Source organism: Phallusia mammillata, chromosome 1, assembly GCF_965637545.1.
Source record: "Phallusia mammillata chromosome 1, kaPhaMamm4.hap1.1, whole genome shotgun sequence".
Lineage (NCBI taxonomy): Eukaryota > Metazoa > Chordata > Ascidiacea > Phlebobranchia > Ascidiidae > Phallusia > Phallusia mammillata.
Window position 1 is genome coordinate 30291624 of NC_137252.1, and position 21989 is coordinate 30313612.

At 36.1% G+C, this 21989-nt stretch overlaps 2 protein-coding genes, 1 long non-coding RNA gene and 1 pseudogene across 3 annotated transcripts; 3 read left to right on the top strand and 1 right to left on the bottom strand.

Annotated features, from left to right (window-relative positions):
* Window positions 1-1175: 1175 nt before the first annotated feature.
* On the top strand, window positions 1176-2649 carry LOC145209161 (uncharacterized; annotated as a pseudogene).
* Window positions 2650-2727: 78 nt separating this feature from the next.
* LOC145209158 (serpin B12-like) lies at window positions 2728-6170 on the top strand. The gene is made up of 7 exons (XM_080079417.1): window positions 2728-3351; window positions 3427-3557; window positions 3716-3823; window positions 3922-4020; window positions 4150-4254; window positions 4466-5034; window positions 5276-6170. Exons 1-6 carry the CDS (start codon window positions 3168-3170, stop codon window positions 4589-4591), a joined length of 753 nt encoding a protein of 250 aa, XP_079935543.1. The 5' UTR covers window positions 2728-3167; the 3' UTR covers window positions 4592-5034; window positions 5276-6170.
* Window positions 6171-8204: 2034 nt separating this feature from the next.
* LOC145209163 (uncharacterized) lies at window positions 8205-10461 on the bottom strand. Its single transcript, XR_013855017.1, has 2 exons — window positions 9341-10461; window positions 8205-9099 (listed from the first exon to the last, which is right to left on the bottom strand). It is a non-coding gene; the product is annotated as an uncharacterized LOC145209163 (long non-coding RNA).
* A 78-nt stretch (window positions 10462-10539) lies between these two features.
* On the top strand, window positions 10540-21419 carry LOC145209145 (uncharacterized). Its single transcript, XM_080079398.1, has 21 exons — window positions 10540-10904; window positions 11347-11382; window positions 11890-11952; window positions 12023-12133; window positions 12867-12929; window positions 13135-13218; window positions 13283-13396; window positions 14237-14290; window positions 14649-14690; window positions 14953-15021; window positions 15096-15158; window positions 15744-15815; window positions 15890-15943; window positions 16853-16927; window positions 17972-18043; window positions 18121-18147; window positions 18827-18907; window positions 18975-19007; window positions 19369-19471; window positions 20402-20529; window positions 20872-21419. Exons 1-21 carry the CDS (start codon window positions 10850-10852, stop codon window positions 21057-21059), a joined length of 1587 nt encoding a protein of 528 aa, XP_079935524.1. The 5' UTR covers window positions 10540-10849; the 3' UTR covers window positions 21060-21419.
* The last annotated feature ends 570 nt before the right edge of the window (window positions 21420-21989 follow it).

The window sequence follows — 21989 nt, forward strand, 5'->3', positions numbered from 1 at the left end:
ACAACAAATACTTGACAAAATGGAGATGAAGATTGTGTTGGGTTGAGTTGAATTTATTTTGCCGGGCAAAGTCGTAGCAGCACAATTGCGCTAAAATATTCACCTGGCCGGCTGCAACGTTCAGACGTTAAAATGCGCGATGAATGACCTCTCATGCGCAATCTACTTAATAAACGTATGAAAATTTTAATATAGTACTAAAAGAAAAACCGTTTTTAACGCAAGTGATAATATTGGCGGTAATTACCGGTAGCCTAAAAGAAAGGTCTCTGAGATTGAACTACAAACTTGATGTGATTACAAACCCCACCCTAACCCTCAGCATTTACATCAGTTTTATTAGAAGACTTGATTGTTTTAAAAATTTTAATGTAGCCTGGCTGTCTGATAAATGTGAATTGAATCGAGAAAGTTGTTGTTTTGCAGATGTTGATATTTTGTTTTCATACAAAAAGAATAATGTCAAAATAGAGCTCATGATAACTTTAGTGTTTAGATTTTCACATTTATTTTGTAGTTTGTGCAAATTTGCTTAGCATTTTTTTCTAAACTTTCAGATTGTTTGTTTACTTCATTTCATTCAAAAACTTTTTTGAGCAAAGTTTCATCTTAGGCCTTTCTAGAATGTACAATTACAAAAAAATCTCACCAATCACAATAAAGTTTTAAATGGATATTTTGCGAGCACATGTTTGTTTTTTTAGATTGCAAAGTGTGTCACATCTTAAAAATGTAATAAAACACAGTTTTAGAACACCTTGATAAACCAGACCCAAAGATATTTGGATAATATCCGATATATATGCAAATCAGATGCTTTGGACAGTATAAAAACATGAGGGCCAAAAAATTTTTGTTGCTGATTGTAATGTGTGTTGGGTATGGAATTGTGTCACTATATACACTTCACATGTAGCGTGTATCATGTTTTATCCGTATAGTATATAAGCTTAATTTTTGTCAATATGCACCTAATTGTTTGATATCGTAAGTACCTTTCAAAATTCCCCCCCTCGTGCACAATTTTCTGTCGGCGCCCCTGGAAACAACCCACAAGAATGGGGGTTTTTCGTCAGCGGTTTTTTTAGCTAGCGCAAAATTTCCTCGATGGCAAATTTAAAGTCGCGAAAAATGCCACATTCTTGTGCATCCTGCAGACATAAAAACCCAAAGCAAAGTAGACATAAATGCTATTCACAGGATCTGTCCCTCTAATAGTAGGCATGTTAATATCCACGATCACTGAGTCAAAATTCTTTCAGTAAATGATTAATTAAGAAGCAAATGCTTCTGACTCAAAATCAGTAGACACTGTGTTGGTATATTCGAGATATATATTACACCGTTGCAAGCTGCTTTTCACAAATCCGGTTTAAAGCTCACATTTCGGGAATTTTCCAACAGAGATCGGAAAGGGAGTGTGGAATTTCTTGATGTTTTGCACTGCTATTCAAGTGATACAAAGTTACATTTCGTCACCAAAGACCACGTGAAAGAAACAAGCAAACACCGTTGCTTCCTGCACGGAACTTCTCATCACCCTTCACATGTATTTCGGGGCATTGTGTTGGGTGAGGCCAGCAGATTAAGAAGGCTGAATGAGTTGGACAAAGACTATTTCACCAGTCTGGAACGACTCAGGGAAAAGTGCCGAAGATCTGCGTTTCCCGAACGCATTACAGAACAGTGTTTAAGTGTTTCGAAAACTTGGATGAAACGGTTCGTGTCACCAACTTGTCAATCCCGCAAACCAAGGATAGCTTGGGGTACAGCTTTCCCACAGGCCTTGAAGTTAACAGCTAAGGAAAGGGACTTACAACTTTCCGCGACTGTAGTTTATAAAAGAGCAAGAACCCTGGGGAACCTTCTGACTAATTACAGAAGCTTGGCCCATGCGAAAAGTGTGCTTTGTGTGGCAATCATGGTAGCCATAAGAGCATGGTTTATAAACAGCGCAAGTTCACAACACACGGACAAGTTTTAGAATTGAAGCAAGACCTGGACTGCAAGTGCTACGGCATATATGCGGCTACTTGCAACATATGCAGCGAGCAAAACATTGGACAAACAAAAAACCGGTTTAGCACCCGTTGGACACATCACAGATCCACATGGAAAGAACACAAAGTAAATGAGGAAAATGACAATGCAGCATTATTGCACCACTACGCCACAAAACACACAGCAGTTTTTTCAACACACCCCGACATAACACAATGTTTTAGCGTAACGTTTCTACAGCAGCCGGCACCTAAAGACCTGGATGCATGTGAAGCCAAGTGGCTTAAAATAACACAGGCCACCATCAATATTCAAAAAATGGTTTTACCTAGATTGCGCTGATCCGCAGAGTTATTTCTAATCTTGCGTGTGTCTGTTGACGTTATCTTTTTGCGTTTTACGCCTCTCACCTTTTCTCCTTTTTTCCGACGTTGCGTCTGTTTTTTCGTCCTCATTACATTTACGCTTTTGTGCTCGTGTAGACTGTGTTAACCAAACTAGACATAAATGCTTTTAGTGTTTTAAGTTTTTTACTATTTTATTTTGTATGTTTTTACATCTGTTCTCTTTTAATTTACCTTCGTTGTTTGCAGTTTTTAGAGACTGACGATGCCTGAATAGGTGAAATATATATCTCGAATATACCAACACAGTGTCTACTGATTTTGAGTCAGAAGCATTTGCTTCTTAATTAATCAAAGCAAAGTAGGGGCGCAATTACGATGCTTATGTGATCATCAAGGCGAGTCGCTTTACTTTAGCATCGTAAGCGCAACGACAAACAATTGAAAGCACATCTGGTGTTATGGTTTAGGTCATGATATCGTTAAAGACGTCTGTATAGACATTCAATGACTTTCTCTCCTTCACTAAAATATACTTGATACTTTTTTCATTAGGATTTTCGATTTTTTTCAAATTTGAGGTGCTTTAAAATCTCCAAAGGAAGCGAAGGCACCCTCTTGCCCCCACGCTTCGGTGGGTTTCCATTCTCATTTTACCCCAAGTGCTTTTTTCACCGCAAAACTATTTTCAATGCAGCCTGGCTTTTCGGGTCAGCACGTCCATTTTAACTTTGCAAAACCGTAGTGCGAGTAAACTAAGTAAACTCCGTATGTTGGCATCGTTGCTTTGGTCTAACGACTGAATTTGAAAGTCTTTGGATTATGGCCAGTACACTGTTCTACGTTTTGTGCCTGTTTATTGTCGACGTTGCAAATACCATGGACCAAGATGATATTGCCAAACTGTCTGCATCAAACCTTCAATTCAGCATCGATTTTTACAAAACACTCATTGCGGACCCGGCTACAGAAAATATCATGTTCTCCCCAGTGAGCATAACAGCAGGTTAGTATTTTTTTTATAGATTTTGTATAAACTTTTCAGTAACTGAGACGTGTATGTTTTTGTGCTACTTTATAGCTATGGCAATGGTACACCTTGGAGCAAAAGGCCAGACTGCCAAGCAGATTGAGGAGGTTTTTGGTTTCAACAGACTGGAGGGAAAATTTCATAGTACTTTTGGTGAACTGCACGATCAAATGTTTAATAAAGTTGGTATTGTACTCTTGACTTCTATGTTGCAGTTTTTTTAATTGTTCTTGCCGATTGGGGTAAAAACATGACGTTTTATGACCTCCTGGGTCCCTATCGAAGTTACCTATGCTAATGAGTATTTTGTCTAAAATTTGTGGTGAAATGGTTTCTTTAGGTGCAGAACAGCACTAAAAAGATTTCAAAAGATTCTTCAAACTTAGAGGACGACAAAAAGCAAATACTATCCGACTCAATAAATGTTAAGAAAACACTGTTTGACTCGGTACGTCTATTTTCCACTGTTTCCAAACATAGCGTTTTTGTCTAAAACTTGTGATACAATTTGTACAGTCGCGAAACAATATGTTTCTTTATGTGCAGACTGCTGAAAACGACACCATTGAATCGCCATTTCATCAACGATTCGACCCAGATAAAATGATAGATATTTTCGAATTTTTTGTTTCAGGTGATCCCCCGGTAAGTCATTTTTAATCATTCAATATATATATATATTTATTATATATAGCCTATATATGTTTTTTTGTTTACAATGGGTGTTAGAATCCTATATGTGTGATTGACAGAAACTTATTCTTTGTGTTTAAGTCTATCACAATTACATCTTCAAACCGAGTGTTTGCCAATAAACATGTAGAAGTGCTTGAAGATTACCAAAAAGCTTTAAAGGTTTATGGAGCTCAAGTTGACTTGGTATGTCATGTATGCTTTGCTTTCTTACGAAACTTCTTTTCAAAATAAATGAAACATCTGTTTACTAGAGTGTTACTTATTCATTGTTAACTGCAGCCAAAACACAATTTTAAGGTGACCATACTTCGCTTTTAATTAGCAATTTAATGAGATCTCAACATATCCAGCATACAGTGTGTTATCAGCTCTAATAATGTTCCCACTTGTTCAGTTGGATTTTGCCAATAATCCTCAAAAATCGGTAGAGTCGATCAACAACTGGATCAGCGAAGCAACCGAAAGCGAAATTCCACCCGATTCGTCAACAAGTGCTCGATTAGAAGCGCTTGTGTTATGAAAAAATCCCCGTTTCTTATCGGGCGGTGTTATAATTTTAGAACATGTGTTATAACACAGCCCGATTTTATCGGCAATGGTAGTGAAGCATTAAATTTATTTTTTATTGAAAAATATTATATTTTCTGTGGAAATAATCGCAGGTGAAATGAGTTTTACATGAAATTGGCAGTTAAATGTGAACTGTTATGACAAAAGCAAACGCATTTTAAGCAGTGAAATAGCAGCAGTACCAGATTCTCCTCGATTGTAAACTGTAAAATACAAAATGGGCCAAGGTTGTTGTATCTAATAGGCATCCATGTTTTGATAACAAATGGAGTAATGAAAAGTGACAGTTCAGGGTGGGGGAAGCATTTCTAGTGCTTCATGAAGCAAACTAAGGCCTAGCACACTATCAAATGAAGGACTTGGGACATTGGATTTGAAAAGCAATGATACATGGTAAGTGGTTGTCAATTGTCATGATATGCTTGTCATTCTCAACTGTTTCTATTATTTTAGCAGATGGTAATTTGTTATTTGTTAGGCATGTTTAAAAATATGGTAGCTCATCTCTAGTGTGATCCTGGTTTTGTAAAACATTGGCTTTCATTTCTACTGGCCTAACTCAAGCATTTTTGTGTAAACTCCTACTTGTCAAATTAAATGTTGCCTACACTTTTTCTTTTATTTTTTGTTGCAGTTCAACATCTGGAAAACTGAATAGAAGCAGAAAATAGCAGCAGAATCATTCCAAAGGTAATTCAAGATTGCCTTGGACAACATGGAAGAAAGTAATTGATTGTGGAAGAATGGTGTGGGTGAAATGAGCTGACTGAAGTGTCAGCTAAATCATTGATGGATACAAAATGCTTCTTGCCTCACTTGCAGGGGAACATTTTATTTTAAGATATTCACCACACTCTTCAGTTTTACATGAATCGAAATATGTGTGTTTTTTGCCGCTGTACTACCCGAAGGCAGGTTTATTTAACAATTCTTGTGCCCAATTTAAAGCAAACTTGTTATGTTAGATGTGTTCAATGATTTGCTGGTGTTATTTTAATCTCGTACCCAAATTAAGGCAAACTTGTTGTGTTGGTTAGATGTGTTTAAACATTTGTTGGTATTAACGCTGTCTTACCTACATGACATAATCATGGCGTCGTTAAAAAAGCATCTCTTGGGTAAATATTTATACATTTTCACTTTGATGTAGACTCTTTCAGTAAAAGTGATTCATCAGACAGGAATGAAAAACCTTTATTTTCAACCAGTAATCTCTATGATAGCTTGTTTGATACAACCTCATCTTTCACATGGTAGCTGGTTTAATTTTATTTCAGTAACTCGCAACACATTGCATTTTCAGCTGAATGTTGTTTCACCTTTTTTGTTTCTCAGTCTGTTCACTTGATGACCCCTTTTTAGTGTACTCATTGTAAATGCAGGTTTTTGCTTGATAAATCAATCTTCTAATTATTTATCCTCTTCACATTTATTTCTTCTTTCATATAACTGTGGCACCCAATATGAGTATGTTATTGTGTGGAAATTGGGTTCATTTTTTCATTAATAAAATGTTGCCCTTAACTGTGCATTTGTTATTTCATCATTTTAAGTACTAGTATTAACTGGTTTAAAATCACAAAGGCCTTGATGTAAACAAAAACGGTTTTCACAGGTCAGCTCTAAACTACATCTAGTAAACGCATAAAAAATATCTTTAGAATCTAACCACCACATGATAAATGAGAGGCGTACATCATAAGCGAACGAAGGGCATGACCGCTTTAAAATGATTTTTCGCGCTGACGACCCTTGTAGCATATACAGGCTCCAGATCACAAGCGGTATAAGTTAAATGAAAACGGTTTTTACAGGTCAACTCTAAAATACATCTAGTAAACACATACCAAATATCTTTAGAATCTAACCACCACATCATAAATGAGAGGCGTACATCATAAGCAAACGAAGGCCATGGCCGCTTTAAAATGATTTTTTTGCGCTGACGACCCTTGTAGAATATACAGGATCCAGATCACAAACGGATTAAGATAAATGAAAACGGTTTTCAAAGGTCAGCTCTAAACTACATCTAGTAAACGCATAAAAAATATCTTTAGAATCTAACCACCACATGATAAATGAGAGGCGTACATCATAAGCGAACGAAGGGCATGACCGCTTTAAAATGATTTTTCGCGCTGACGACCTTTGTAGCATATACAGGCTCCAGATCACAAACGGATTAAGATAAATGAAAACGGTTTTCACAGGTCAACTCTAAAATACATCTAGTAAACGCATAAAAAATATCATAAGAATCTAACCACCACATCATAAATGAGAGGCGTATATCATAAGTAAACGAAGGACATGACCGCTTTAAAATGATTTTTTGCGCTAACGACGCTTGTAGAATATACAGGCTCCAGATCACAAACGGTTTAAGATAAATGAAAATGTTTTTCACAGGTCAACTCTAAAATACATCTAGTAAACACATACCAAATATCTTTAGAATCTAATCACTACATCATAAATGAGAGGCGTACAAGCGAACGAAGGGGATGACCGCTTCAAAATAATTTTATGCGCTGTCGACCCAGTAGCATGTACAGGCTCCAGAACACAAACGACATAAAGTATTGAAAACGTTTTTCACAGGTTAACTTTAAACTAGACCTACGTCGAGTGAACGCATGCAAAATATCAATCAATCATTATCATTACCCTAAAATCAATAGGCGCTCATCATCACTATACTTTGAGATTGTATTCTACGCGCTACAAGAAATTTACATGCTATAGGCCTACATGAAATCGACAGCACTAGCGGTCGTGCCCTGCGCTCGCTTATGATGTACGCCTCTTGTTTTTGATGTTCTTCTTAGAAGATAAAGATATTTGGTATGTGTTTACTCAATGTATTTTAGAGTTGACCAGTGAAAACCGTTTTTGTTTACCTTAAACCGTTTGTGATCTGGAGCCTGTATATGCTACAAGGGTCGTCAGCGCAAAAAATCATTTTAAAGCGGTCATGCCCTTCGTTCGCTTATGATGTACGTTTGTCATTTATCATGTGGTGGTTAGATTCTAAAGATATTTTTTATGCGTTTACTAGATGTATTTTAGAGTTGACCTGTGAAAACCGTTTTCATTTATCTTAATCCGTTTGTGATCTGGAGCCTGTATATGCTACAAAGGTCGTCAGCGCATAAGATTATTTTAAAGCGGTCATGCCCTTCGTTCGCTTATGATGTACGCCTCTCATTTATCATGTGGTGGTTAGATTCTGAAGATATTTGGTATGTGTTTACTAGATGTATTTTAGAGTTGACCTGTGAAAACCGTTTTCATTTATCTTAATCCGTTTGTGATCTGGAGCCTGTATATGCTACAAAGGTCGTCAGCGCGAAAAATCATTTTAAAGCGGTCATGCCCTTCGTTCGCTTATGATGTACGCCTCTCATTTATCATGTGGTGGTTAGATTCTAAAGATATTTTTTATGCGTTTACTAGATGTAGTTTAGAGCTGACCTGTGAAAACCGTTTTTGTTTACATCAAGGCCTTTGTGATTTTAAACCAGTTAATACTAGTACTTAAAATGATGAAATAACAAATGCACAGTTAAGGGCAACATTTTATTAATGAAAAAATGAACCCAATTTCCACACAATAACATACTCATATTGGGTGCCACAGTTATATGAAAGAAGAAATAAATGTGAAGAGGATAAATAATTAGAAGATTGATTTATCAAGCAAAAACCTGCATTTACAATGAGTACACTAAAAAGGGGTCATCAAGTGAACAGACTGAGAAACAAAAAAGGTGAAACAACATTCAGCTGAAAATGCAATGTGTTGCGAGTTACTGAAATAAAATTAAACCAGCTACCATGTGAAAGATGAGGTTGTATCAAACAAGCTATCATAGAGATTACTGGTTGAAAATGAAGGTTTTTCATTCCTGTCTGATGAATCACTTTTACTGAAAGAGTCTACATCAAAGTGAAAATGTATAAATATTTACCCAAGAGATGCTTTTTTAACGACGCCATGATTATGTCATGTAGGTAAGACAGCGTTAATACCAACAAATGTTTAAACACATCTAACCAACACAACAAGTTTGCCTTAATTTGGGTACGAGATTAAAATAACACCAGCAAATCATTGAACACATCTAACATAACAAGTTTGCTTTAAATTGGGCACAAGAATTGTTAAATAAACCTGCCTTCGGGTAGTACAGCGGCAAAAAACACACATATTTCGATTCATGTAAAACTGAAGTGTGTGGTGAATATCTTAAAATAAAATGTTCCCATGCAAGCGAGGCAAGAAGCATTTTGTATGCATCAATGATTTAGCTGACACTTCAGTCAGCTCATTTCACCCACACCATTCTTCCACAATCAATTACTTTCTTCCATGTTGTCCAAGGCAATCTTGAATTACCTTTGGAATGATTCTGCTGCTATTTTCTGCTTCTATTCAGTTTTCCAGATGTTGAACTGCAACAAAAAATAAAAGAAAAAGTGTAGGCAACATTTAATTTGACAAGTAGGAGTTTACACAAAAATGCTTGAGTTAGGCCAGTAGAAATGAAAGCCAATGTTTTACAAAACCAGGATCACACTAGAGATGAGCTACCATATTTTTAAACATGCCTAACAAATAACAAATTACCATCTGCTAAAATAATAGAAACAGTTGAGAATGACAAGCATATCATGACAATTGATAACCACTTACCATGTATCATTGCTTTTCAAATCCAATGTCCCAAGTCCTTCATTTGATAGTGTGCTAGGCCTTAGTTTGCTTCATGAAGCACTAGAAATGCTTCCCCCACCCTGAACTGTCACTTTTCATTACTCCATTTGTTATCAAAACATGGATGCCTATTAGATACAACAACCTTGGCCCATTTTGTATTTTACAGTTTACAATCGAGGAGAATCTGGTACTGCTGCTATTTCACTGCTTAAAATGCGTTTGCTTTTGTCATAACAGTTCACATTTAACTGCCAATTTCATGTAAAACTCATTTCACCTGCGATTATTTCCACAGAAAATATAATATTTTTCAATAAAAAATAAATTTAATGCTTCACTACCATTGCCGATAAAATCGGGCTGTGTTATAACACATGTTCTAAAATTATAACACCGCCCGATAAGAAACGGGGATTTTTTCATAACACAAGCGCTTCTAATCGAGCACTTGTTGACGAATCGGGTGCTCCTTTACAAAACCACACCACAGCTCACAAAAACATCAGGTTACTCAAGGTCAGAACATGGCGTGATGCTAGAAACCATCAGACGCATTGTTACGTCATAGAACGTCTAAAGTTGTTAATGTTATGGGCGATTTCAAAACACTATACAAGTAAATTTGTGGCAGGCACGTTTAGGAAATTTGATTGGCGTGTTGGATTCGTTTATTTTTGCAGTTCTAGTGTTTAAAAGACCTTTTGGGGCAACAAAAGCATTCTTTGTTATTTGGATGTGTTCCACGTAAAGAATCTTACGAATTAAAGAAGTATAACTCAGAAAGAACTGACGTTTAAGTTTGAAAAAAGCTGAGATGAAAAGGGCTCAAACATGTAGTTAGGGCAAAGGAGTATTTTTTATCAGTTTAGTAAATAAAAAAATCAAATTTTGACATGACACAGTCGAAAACATTGTTGTTATCTTGCAAAACAGTAACAGCAAGGTTCGAAAATATGCTTTTCATTGGTCACATTAAAAATTAACTGTCTTTTAAAAACAGAAAGCTTCCAAAGATTCTTTTACATCCCATTGGTTTCAAAACAAGACCATCTCTGAAACTCGCTGCTATTTTTCACACAAGAACTTTCCCGTTACGCACGACTGATCCAACGCATAGTTAACTTGATAAATGTTCCTTTTTTCCGGTCGATCTTGAGCAAACACGTCACAAAGCCTGATTCGTTTTTATCTTTCTACTTCAACAGAGCGTGCGCCGAAAGCTTTTTTTCTGTGAAGAAATGTATGCTTCGCGCTCAGAATTGAGGAGATTCCGATAGCGGGACGAAACTGCAGCTTGAGATTTGAGTAAAAGAAGCATTTTTTAGTTTTGTTAGGTGTTTTGCTTTATCGCCTTGCTTTGTCGGATGAATATTTAAACGTTTAGTGAAGTTAGATGTTTATTTAAGTTAAGTTAGTGTTAATCTGTTACATTCGTTATAATTTGTACACATTGCGTTTAGGAAAGTATTTACTGGTTGGTAAACAATGAATATTGCACTGTTTTCGTCTTTGGCAGTCTTGCTTGTAAGCAGCGCCCAGGGTAAGTTTGCCTTGTAACTGTCCTAGATCCTATTTAGTTTTGTTTTGGCCACAATTTGGCTAATGTGTCTTAAGTTTTCCTTTATTTATACTACAAGTAGTTCTGTGTGCTGTTTTAGACCAAAGAAGTTGTGCACTTTCAAGCCTATTTAACCTCCAGTGGAATAAAATACAATTGTTAATTCCGTTGTAGCCTGGGGCATTTTATGTATTTTATGTAAAGGCTGTGCGGTAAATACTTTCATGTACACATGCAAATTTCTAGACATGCAAAATACCAACAAATAAATAAGCGTATAGACAAATACAAAATAAGTGTGTTTTAAATAGTTGAGCATCACATGTATATTTTCTGTTTGGCGTTTCTCTAACGACACACAACACAAAAAGGAGTAACCAATTAAGAAATTATGACCTCATAAAATTATTACTTTGTACTGTAGGTCAGCGTTTTGGTGATTGGTACGACAAAGAACAGGGTAAGTGATAATGGTTTGCACAGCAGAAATATGGTAATGCATCTGTCTCAAAATCAGTCAACAAAAATCTTAAAATGCATGCATTCTATTAACAATTTTAACTGGTTAAACTGGATTTGTTACGTCACAGACAAGAGTAAAGAATAGCGCGAAACTTTGCCTTATTTTGTTACTTGTGATAGAATAAAGGAGGATTAGGTGGTACATGAGACACTTATATTTTTTTCATAGTTTTACAGTTTAACAGCGTCACCATCTAAAAAAAAAACAAATGAGATTGTAAAAAGACATTATTAGCCGTCTTATCAAAACTGCCTCGCTGGTTACAGTTTGGGAGACTGCGTCAGGGCTAGTAAACCATGCAGCCCTCTAACATAATGTTTAATTCTTTTTTGAAGAAACGACTTTTTTTTTTTTTTTAGGCACAAAAAGCTTTAATTTTTTTTTTTGATATTTGGTTAAATTTAAAGCGTTTAAAAAGCCAGTTAATACATGTTTTTCATGCAGACGATGACACATACCGAACCTCGACTTTTGCAACACCCACATCTAGACGGCGCTATTGGCATGGTAAAAATGCCAACACAAAATGTTATTATTTATGTAGGCAAACCTGAACACCATTTTATGTGCCTTTTAGATTTCATAACACAGACACCGAATTGGCTTTCGAGCACCGAAACCTCGTATAAACGCGGAAGACATTTCTTGCATCGGCTGTTGTCACACAAGCGCTACAGAACAACGCCTGGTAAATATGTTTTGCACCAATATTTAAAAGTAACGAAAACTAACACACTAGAGGGAGTTTTGGGAAAAAAGGCATATACAAGATACTTTACATCACACTAAATTGGTTAAATACAAACAGTTGGCGCTAAAAGCATTGGCGCCTATTTTAAGGGTATTTTTGTAAACATGCTGGCGGTAAGGGCATTTCAGTTTGATTTTGTAATAGATTCTAATTGGTACTTTTAAACTTATTCCCTATTGATCATGTTTATTGATGTCTAACTGCCAATTTTAGCTCTTTACGCCACATATCATCATTTAGCAAGTTTATACTGATATGAGTTGTGGGGATTAGTATAGCTCTACCTTCATTTTAAGATAGAATATTTAAACCAAAGAGACCCGTATTTGCCTGTAAAACTAACATGGGTGCTTTGGGGCCACTTTGCAGTTTGGCAGACTTTTTTCGCCTTGCGCCTATTGCACCACGAAATAGTTGTACTGTTATACCTACCGACCGTGCCGGGCTTTTGGAAAATCGATAGAGCAGATACAAACAAACCTTTAAGCAGAGTTCAGCAATTCCCTGAAATACAGTATTCTGATAAAGTTTACTATATTAGGAGGGTTTTAGGGAAAAAAATACTAGCTTTTATTCATGCTGTTGAAAATTTGTTTGCAGAGGGGGTGTGCAAAATTGTCCAAACTATTTTCTGATATTTTAATACTGCTTACAATTTTTCACTTTTCAGCGCCTTTAACATCCACCACAGAGTATTGGATAGATGACAATGATGATTTCGGGGAAACAAAGAGTAAGTGGCATTTTCCAGCAAATGATGCACACCAGATTTTTACTTATTTTTTGCCTCTGTTTATTGTTTAAAAAGTAGCCTATACATCTCCCTAAATGTATTTTATGTACTTAAGTTAAGGCACCAGTTTTTCTTTCCCTTATTGATATTTATATTTGCCCTTTTTGTTTGTAAACGACCCTTCAATTTTCAAACTGTTTCGTAGAGAGTTACGAATCCCAAACCCAAGGTTACACACCGTCTACAAGCACACCCCGCAACTGGGAAGATGATTACGACGAATTTGAAGGTTAGGTTTTCATGCATAAGACTCAGTTTGCAAATTTTAAATTAACATGACCTTTTCTGCGAAGTAAGGACAACAGAAGCTACAACTTGGCCTCCAATCACCTCAACCACACAGTACACGGACCGCAGGCATTACTTACATCGATTGGTGTACCCCGGGCGGTACAGTACAACATACGGTAAGTAGTTTAAATTGAAACGCCTTTGGCAACAGCCACGTGGAATATAAATCAAGTGCAGAAACTAAAGTGTATATTTAAAAACTAAATTTCATTGTGTAAGTAAAGTAACATTGGTCTAATAAGAAATATAACGGCCCGACATGACTTATACGTATCGGAAAATGCTCATGGCATCATAAGTGATATATTTTTCATTGGATTTATAAACAGATCCGTGCAAAAAAAGTAACATTACAGACTAGAATATTTACAGCCCTCCGGAGCTAAGGTAGTCATCAAAAGACTTCCATTTGAAAAATCTAAAAAATGCTGTACATTTTTGCGTTTGCACGTGTCTAGAATTTTCATTTGAAAAAATAGTGCAAAGATTTAGGAGACACTGTCTTTTGTTTGTTGCAACCACAAAAAGGAGATAAAGACGTTTAAACAGCACAAAAAGCTTTTTTATATTTGTAACTACATTTTTAACCGATATTTTTTTTCATTTTAGGTCCGGACAACGAAAGTAACTTAGACATTGAAACCTTAAAATGTCTTCGTCACTTAGTAATTTAATGCAAAAATTTATAGTCGGATTTAGGAATTAGACGAAATTCTGAATACTTTAACAGATCGATCTGCTTTTGCTTGGTCGCCCTGCAAAAGAAAACTTGTCTTGGCTTGAACAACAGTATATTTATCCCCTCACAACTTATCTATCTTATTTACAAAATTTTTAAAGCGACTTAGGTTCCTGCTTTTAGATGCGATTTTAATAGTTAAAACAACAAGGGCTGTAGCCTGTGGGGATATCAAAGAAAGTGTATTTTTTAGGAATAAAACGTGTTTGCATTTCAGCTCCCCCAACATCGACAGAAGACTACTGGGATGAGGAACATACTGAATATGAGAGTGGGTGGAGATTTGTAAAAGATACTTTCATTATTATTATTTAGCAATGAACCCTGAAAGATTTAAGTAACAATGAACAGTCCTGAAACCAACTTAAAATGTCTAAATATTGACTGTTTAACCCAATCGATTGCTCCTGCTAGTCACGTAAACGCTTTTTTATTTTTACTTAATTGGTTTGTCTGTAGTACCCCTGCTGTTAGCCCCCGGAAATGGGTCAAAAATTAAACAATGCTTTATTTGGATAAATATTTTTGACGGTTTTTATTTTTTATTTTGAGTGTTTCGAAATATGCAATGATGCCTCGACCGGTGTCACAAAAAGTTTAAATTTGTAAAACTTTTCTTTGCATTTCAGCTTCTCCGACAACATCGACAGAAAACTACTGGGAGGAGAAAAGTGGGTCGTGTTTTGTACAAGATTTTCTCACTTAAATTTTTAAATTCTCAAACACTCAAAAAAATTTCTCACATAATTTTTTTTCGCAATAAACTAAGTAAGTTTCGACCGAGATACGTGAAAATATTCTACATGATCCATGAACCTTTGCATTGTTGCTATTTCTAACTTATTTTAGCCAGTAGCGGCGACCTTCTCTGTAAATTTGAAGTTTAAATATGTTTGAGAATTTTAGGGCAAACTGCAGGACTTTTCCTTGCAGATACCGACGAATACCGAACGTCGACTCCTGCGACAGCCGCGGAACGTCCTTATTGGGACAACAATGATGGTAACAGCAATTCTTTTATGCAACATCTTTTTCGCAGAAACGTTTATAGTGTTTGTGTATTTTATATGACATAGATTATGATGGAGAAGACGACGAAGGATATGATTATTACCACGATGATGATAACGCCATGAAGGGTATAGTGTTAGCAATTTTTTTTAGGCCTGAACCAACTTTAAATATGTAAAAAATATTTGTTAACCCAATCGGTTACCCATGTAAGTCCCTTCTATGAAAACCTTTGTTTATTTAATTTCCTAACTTATTTTATTGCTTATTCAAATAGAAACATAAACAGATCACTAATACACATAATGTATTCTAACATAATTAATTGGTTTGGCTGTAGTACCCATGCCGTTAGCCAGCTACACCCTCTGAAATGGGTAAAATTTTTAAACTATGCCCGATTTGGATGAAGTTTGCACAGTTTTTAGACATTGCGATTGTGGTGTGTCGGTTGTTGTACTTATAGCCCAAAAAAGGTCATGTATGAAAACATTGTCCTAATTAGATACATTTTTGATAGTTTTGGGAAGTTCCAGTATGATGTTCCAATGCACCCAATAGTTACCCCACCAGGCCGCCCAAATAAGTCGAATTTTTAAACAATGCTTGATTTGGGATTGTTTTGACGATTTTTATATTTTGGGTGTTTTAGAATATGCAATGTCACAGAGAGTTTTTTATCAGTAAAACCTTTTTTGTATTTCTCTGTATAGATAACGACGAATACCGAACTTCGACTCCTCCTACGACAACCACGGAACGTCCTTATTTGGACAACAACGATGGTAAAGGCAAATCTGAGGCTTTTAACGCAACAGCCTTTTGTCACGAAACGTTTACACTTATTTGCGTATTTTAGAGTATGAAGTTAATAAAGAAGGCAATGAGGCTGATGACGGTTACGACACCGAAGGTAAAGTGTTGGTATTGTATTTTTTACAGGCTTTTTACATTTAATTGAACTAACTTTAAAAGTCAAAATGTTGTCTGTTTTAATCTAATCGGTTACCTATGTTGGTCCCATAAATGTAACATTTTTTTGGAATAATTGTTTTGGCTGTGGTACCCATGCCATTAGCCCGCTAACCCCCTGAAATGGGTCAATTTTTTAAATTTTGCATACAATTTGGACAGTTTTTAGAATATGCAGTTGTGGTGTATCGGTTCGTGTACTTATAGCCCAACTTGCTTTCTGTAAACGGGTCATAATGCAAATAGGTCAAATTTTTTAACACTTTTTGAATTCCACAAACATTTTTGACGGTTATTACACTTTGGGTGTTTTTGGAATATGCGATGTAGCAATGATTTTTTTCTATTCCGTTAGGTGGCGTTTTGAAAAAGATTTTTTTACGTTATTAGTTTTTTGCAATGAGGGCAGGAACTTGGCCGAATGGTCTGCCCCGCCTGATTCATATACAGACATAAAAAACCTGATCGGTATTCGTTCTCGGGAGTGTCCTGGCTTCGAACCCCGTGAAAAAACAAACAAAGTGTTTCGCAATAAACTAAGCAAGTTTCGACCAAGCTTTACGTTAAAATATACAGGCATCAAACCAACTTTAGAAGTCTAAATATTAACTGTTTAACGCAATTAGTTATCTCTCTTAGTCCCCTAAAAATAGACGTTTTTTATTCAACTAATTGATGTAATAGTTTTGGGGAGGGGGCTTTAAGCAAGTAAAATGTAGTTTGCAATTAACCTTTGCACTGTTGCTATCTCTAACCGATTTTAGCCGGTAACCATCCTTCTATGAAACTTTTAAGTTGAAACATGTAAGTGCTTTGAAGGCAAACTTAAAGACCGCTAATAACTTTGCAGATGGAGACGAATATCGGACGTCGACTCCTGCTACAACCACTGAACATCCTTATTGGAACAAAAACAGCAATTATGGTAACAGAAATTCTGAAGCTAATTTTAGCAACAGCATTTCCGCAGCCGTTTACACTTTACTTGTGTGTTTCAGGTAAAGCGTTGTAACATATTTTTTACTGGCCTTAACCAATTTAAAATTCAAAAGATAACTGTGCGTTGTGGTGTACCGATTGTTGTACCTTACACTATAGCCTAAATCAGTGGTTCCCAACCCTTTTTGTTACATTCCTCCCTTTGCCCGTTTTCGAACTATTCATTCCTCCCCATAAGACGAAAAACAAATATAACATAAAAAATTAAACAATTTGAAATAGACCTTATAATTAGGGAGTTCATTTTAGAATCATTTACAACCGGATCCAAATTATAATGGACATCCCTAATGTATATGCAAAAATATTCTACAACATTTTCAATGTAATTTTTTTACAGTTTTTATGAAATTCCTCCCCTGAACTCACAAAATTCCTCCCTAGGGAGGAATTCCTCCCCGGTTGGGAACCACTGGCCTAAATAGTTACCCCACTAGACTTCCAAAATTCGTGAAAGTTTAAAATTTGTCCAAATAGGATACAAAATTAGATTGCAGAATGTACCGACTTATCCCGTATTCTCTTTAGTGCAGTGTTTCTCAATCTTTTTCGGATCGCGTACTACCTAACTTTTTTATCCCTGCGTACTATCCGAAGTCCTGACCTAAACCTTGATTAAATCGACAGTCCAAGAAATTCGCCCATTTTCTCAACCTGTCTAGCATATTTAGATATATCGAAAGAATGTCCAAAACACGAGTTTCGCCCAAACCAACTGACCAGTTGAGTTGCAATTTTGGATCGAACTTAAATTAGGTCTCACAGGAATCTAATCACGTACCAACTGAAAAGTTCCGACGTACCACTAGTCTAGTGGTACCTGTTCCACAGTTTAAGAACCACTGCTCTAACCGATTTTAGCCGGTAGCCAACCTTCTCAGAAACTTTTTAAGTTGAAATATGTTTGAACACTGTAAGGGCTTTGAAGGCAAACTTGAAGAACTCTAATAAAACTTGAAGACCTTTGCAGATGGAGACGAATACCGAACATCGACCCCACCTACGACAACCACTGGACGTCCTTATTGGAACAACAATTATGGTAACAGCAATTCTAAAGCTATTTTTTCGCAACAGCCTTTCCGCAGAAGCCGTTTAAACTTTATTTGTGTGTTTCAGATGATGAAGATGAATACGACAACGAGGGTAAAGCGTTGTAATATATTTTTACAGGCCTTAAGCAATTTAAAAATTCAAGAGATAACTGTGCGTTGTGGTGTACCGATTGTTGTACCTTACCCTATGGCCCAGTGTTATCAACCTGGACGTCGCGACCCCAAAGCATTTGCGATTGTATACTTCTGTGTGATTGAGGTTTTTGGCTTTTTTGACATAAAAAGCATGAAAAGGGTAAAAAGATTTTCGGTGACATGAGCCATAACCACAACTTTAATGTTTTTCTATGCGACGTTTGTTAGTAAATGTATGAACACGTTCTGGTGGGAGTCGTTTGTGTTATGAAACCTATAAAGAGTAAAAAAAGGTTAGAAACATTGCTATAGCCTGACTAATTACCCTACTAGCCTTCCAAAATGGTCGGATGCCAAAAATGTTTTCAGTGTAGGAACCTCTAAAAAAGGAAAGGGTTAAAAATCACACTGATACAACATCATTATTGATTTATCAGTTTATCTAACCTTTTGCTCGTTTTTGCGGCGCTTTTTTGGCGACGTTTTACCCCACCCCTTTGTTAAGGGTAGCCCTTTACCAAGCTCAAATGTTGAATATGTGGTCAAGAAACAGAAAGTAATTGAAAAAAGTGAAATTGATTTTTACACTCTAATACCATTCGACAAATCATTTTAATATCAGCATGTCTTTGCAGAAAACGACAATTACAAGAAACCGACTGTTGACACGACCACCGGCTACAAACGAAATTATTGGGACGACGATGGAAACAATTGTAAATCTATTTTGTGCACCAGTATTTTTTATAGTAGCTTTTAACATATTATACTTGTTTGTTTCAGATGAGAATGAAGAAAACGGTTACGAATACCAGTGTAAGTTGTTAACGACCTACTTTTACATTCCTAAAGATTTATGCATTTGAAGTGTACCCGAAAAAGCGTGTCACAAAACTTATCCATGATCAATGTTAATCGAAGCTTAAGCTACAACAATTATTGAATATATGTCAACCAATTATTACGGAATTAAGCGCATCACGCAGGTGGTTTCCTAAACAGATAGTTCAACTGACAATTTAATGAGACACATGCATTTGTTTTGTAACTAAAAGAAACATAATGTATTTAAACCGGTAGCCCACCAAGCTGCCTAAACACCCTTGAATGGGTTTTTTTAAACAAGCAAAACGTAAGGTCAGAGATTTTCCCTGACATTTAATCATGTTTTTGTCAGCTTCCACGGTCCCGTCCGACTACAATATGTATTCATCAGAGGAGTACCAAAGATACCCCGACTACGTGGATTATAACACGGATGAAAACTCCAGGCAGTTGAGGTAAGCTTTAACTGACAAAAAATGTGTACAATTGTTTCCTAAAAATACTTTTGCATCTTTGCAGTATGAATGTCAAAAAACGGCACAGAAATCACACATTTCGTATTTAAGTTTGGACTACATAGTAAATGACTTCCCTTTTAGAAGGGCCTGCCTGTATTTAATACTAAAAAACTATGGCGAACACTGTGATCGTAGACATTGGTATGCTTTACGCTGAGCCTTTATCGCACTGTTTCTAAATTGTTCTTTCTTTTTATTTTAACACATTTATCGCGTACAAACAGTTTATCGGGACATACTATGAACAGAGGCAATACTCTATTGTTAGTGAATATTTTGTGGGTCATATGGGAACAATTATACACGTCCTTTAGTGTTGTGCCCCTGGCAAAACCAAATCTACTTTAGGGTTACCATATCTGAGTGAGCAAAATTCCGGACGGTTCCAATAAACATCTAAGGCAACATAAAAACAAGCGTTATGTCACATGTGGTTGCATGTTACAAACCAAAACAGTCTTGTTTTTGACAAAAGTCTCTATGCTGAGACAAAAGCGCGGTTTTGTTTCAAATTAAGGTACAATACAGAAGGTTTTACAAGATCTGGTTATTATAACAGAGTGTTGTTAGTTTTTAACAAACAAAATTCACGAAATAGTCTTTAATTAATGCTGATAAGTTTTAATTTTTGCTGATAAGTTTCGCATGCATCAAAAACAACACAGACAACAATTAACTTACAACGTAAACCTTCAAAAAGAATTGTAAGAACTACTGAAGATTAAAGCGAAATACGCTAAAATTCCAGATTTTAAGAGTGTTTTTTTTAATTATGTCTGGACACAAAATTAACGCCAAAATTCCAGACATGTTCGGGAAATTCCGGACGTCTGGTAACCTTAACCTAAATATATTTTAATTTCGCAGAATCATTACATATGCTGGTATTGGACTTGCCGGTGCAGCGGTGTTGATTGTGGTGATAGGTGTTGTTGTCTTCAGCATTACACACGTACGAAAACGATCAAACTATTCCAGGCTTTCTAACCAATACAGTAAGCTACAAGTGAACAAACTTACACAGTTTACCTGTGTAAGGCCTAAGCGATTTTAACAAGTTTGTTTTTTCTGATTGTATAGAAGCAATAGAAAGGGTTTTGTTCAATTTAAAACTGAGTGAGTTACGGTGTTTGTTTCAACAACAACCGCAAAAAACAATAACTTCACTAAAACTTAATTTACACTTTATAATGGCGATACACCGACTAACTGTTTTACGGCAAAAGTTATCATTAATTGTAATGAGTGACTAGCCACTTAAATACTAAGCCGTAAAGTGCATTTTTTCAAATTTCCTTCGTGGTCAAACTGGCACTGCACATCACTATATTTCTTAGGTGGCCCTGAAAACGGCGGCACTTTGCCCGTGCCTTCGTCCGGGGGTGGTAACCTCGCGGGTCCTATACGGGTAATTGTCCCTTGTCAGGAAGGAGCCTCTCAGCTGCTCCCACCCCAGGAGGAGAAAAAAAACGAGAATGTGGAAATCGATGCGACCGACGAGGGAAAGGATTCAAATGATGCCTAAAATGGTTACGACCACAAAGCATGTACAGAATAGTGTAGTGTTTTAATGCTTTTTCAATTAAGTTTACCATTGTCCCGAGTTCCAAACTGCAGTAGCGCACTAAACGTCTTCTCGCATCATGAAGTAAGCAAAAATATGTCTTGTGAAACATAAATAGAAGTTGTATAGATATGTGACAAATTGTATGTAAATAGTCTACCACAGTGCTGCAAAAATTTTGGCGTCTCATGTTAAAATATCAGAACCTAAAAATTGAACAAACAAAATTATATAGATTTGAGAGCCACTTTGAAAAGGATATAGCAGTTTTGTGTGTTTTATGCTTCGCTTATTGTGACATGCAGTAAATGATCGAATAAAAATTTTGTACATTATATTTTTTAGCCCAAAAAGCAACCACTTTGTTTTAAACTGGCTCATAAAGATGTAATACTTCGCGCGTTAAATGGCTCTGTTAAGGGGCTCAAGCAAAAAAAAGTTTATTTGGAAGCATTTTTTAGTTTTAAGCTTTAAAACTTTATTCAACATATTTGAAAGGGTGGCACGGCATTTATTTGTTAAATTTAAAACAGCAAACAATGAAGTAAGTAAAAAACAATAAAGGCAAAAAGATTTAACATTATAGTAAAGCCAACCACTTAGCTCCAAAGCTGTTCACAAAACATACGCTCTATTTACCCCCTCATACAACGAAAGCATGAAAGCTTTTCAGCATCACAAAATAAAGCAGACACAAAAGCCACGAACACTATTTACATCCTCATCTAATCATTCTCAAGTTTCTTATCAGAAAAGGCGAGGCAGAAAATACCGAATAAAAGGCCGCCACTATATAGGCTACCTATAGGTGCTGTGTTTGTCGCTTTTTGGAGCATGTTAAACCTGTGACTTAGCATAAAAGTTAGTAGTTGGTGCGTTGTACATAAACAC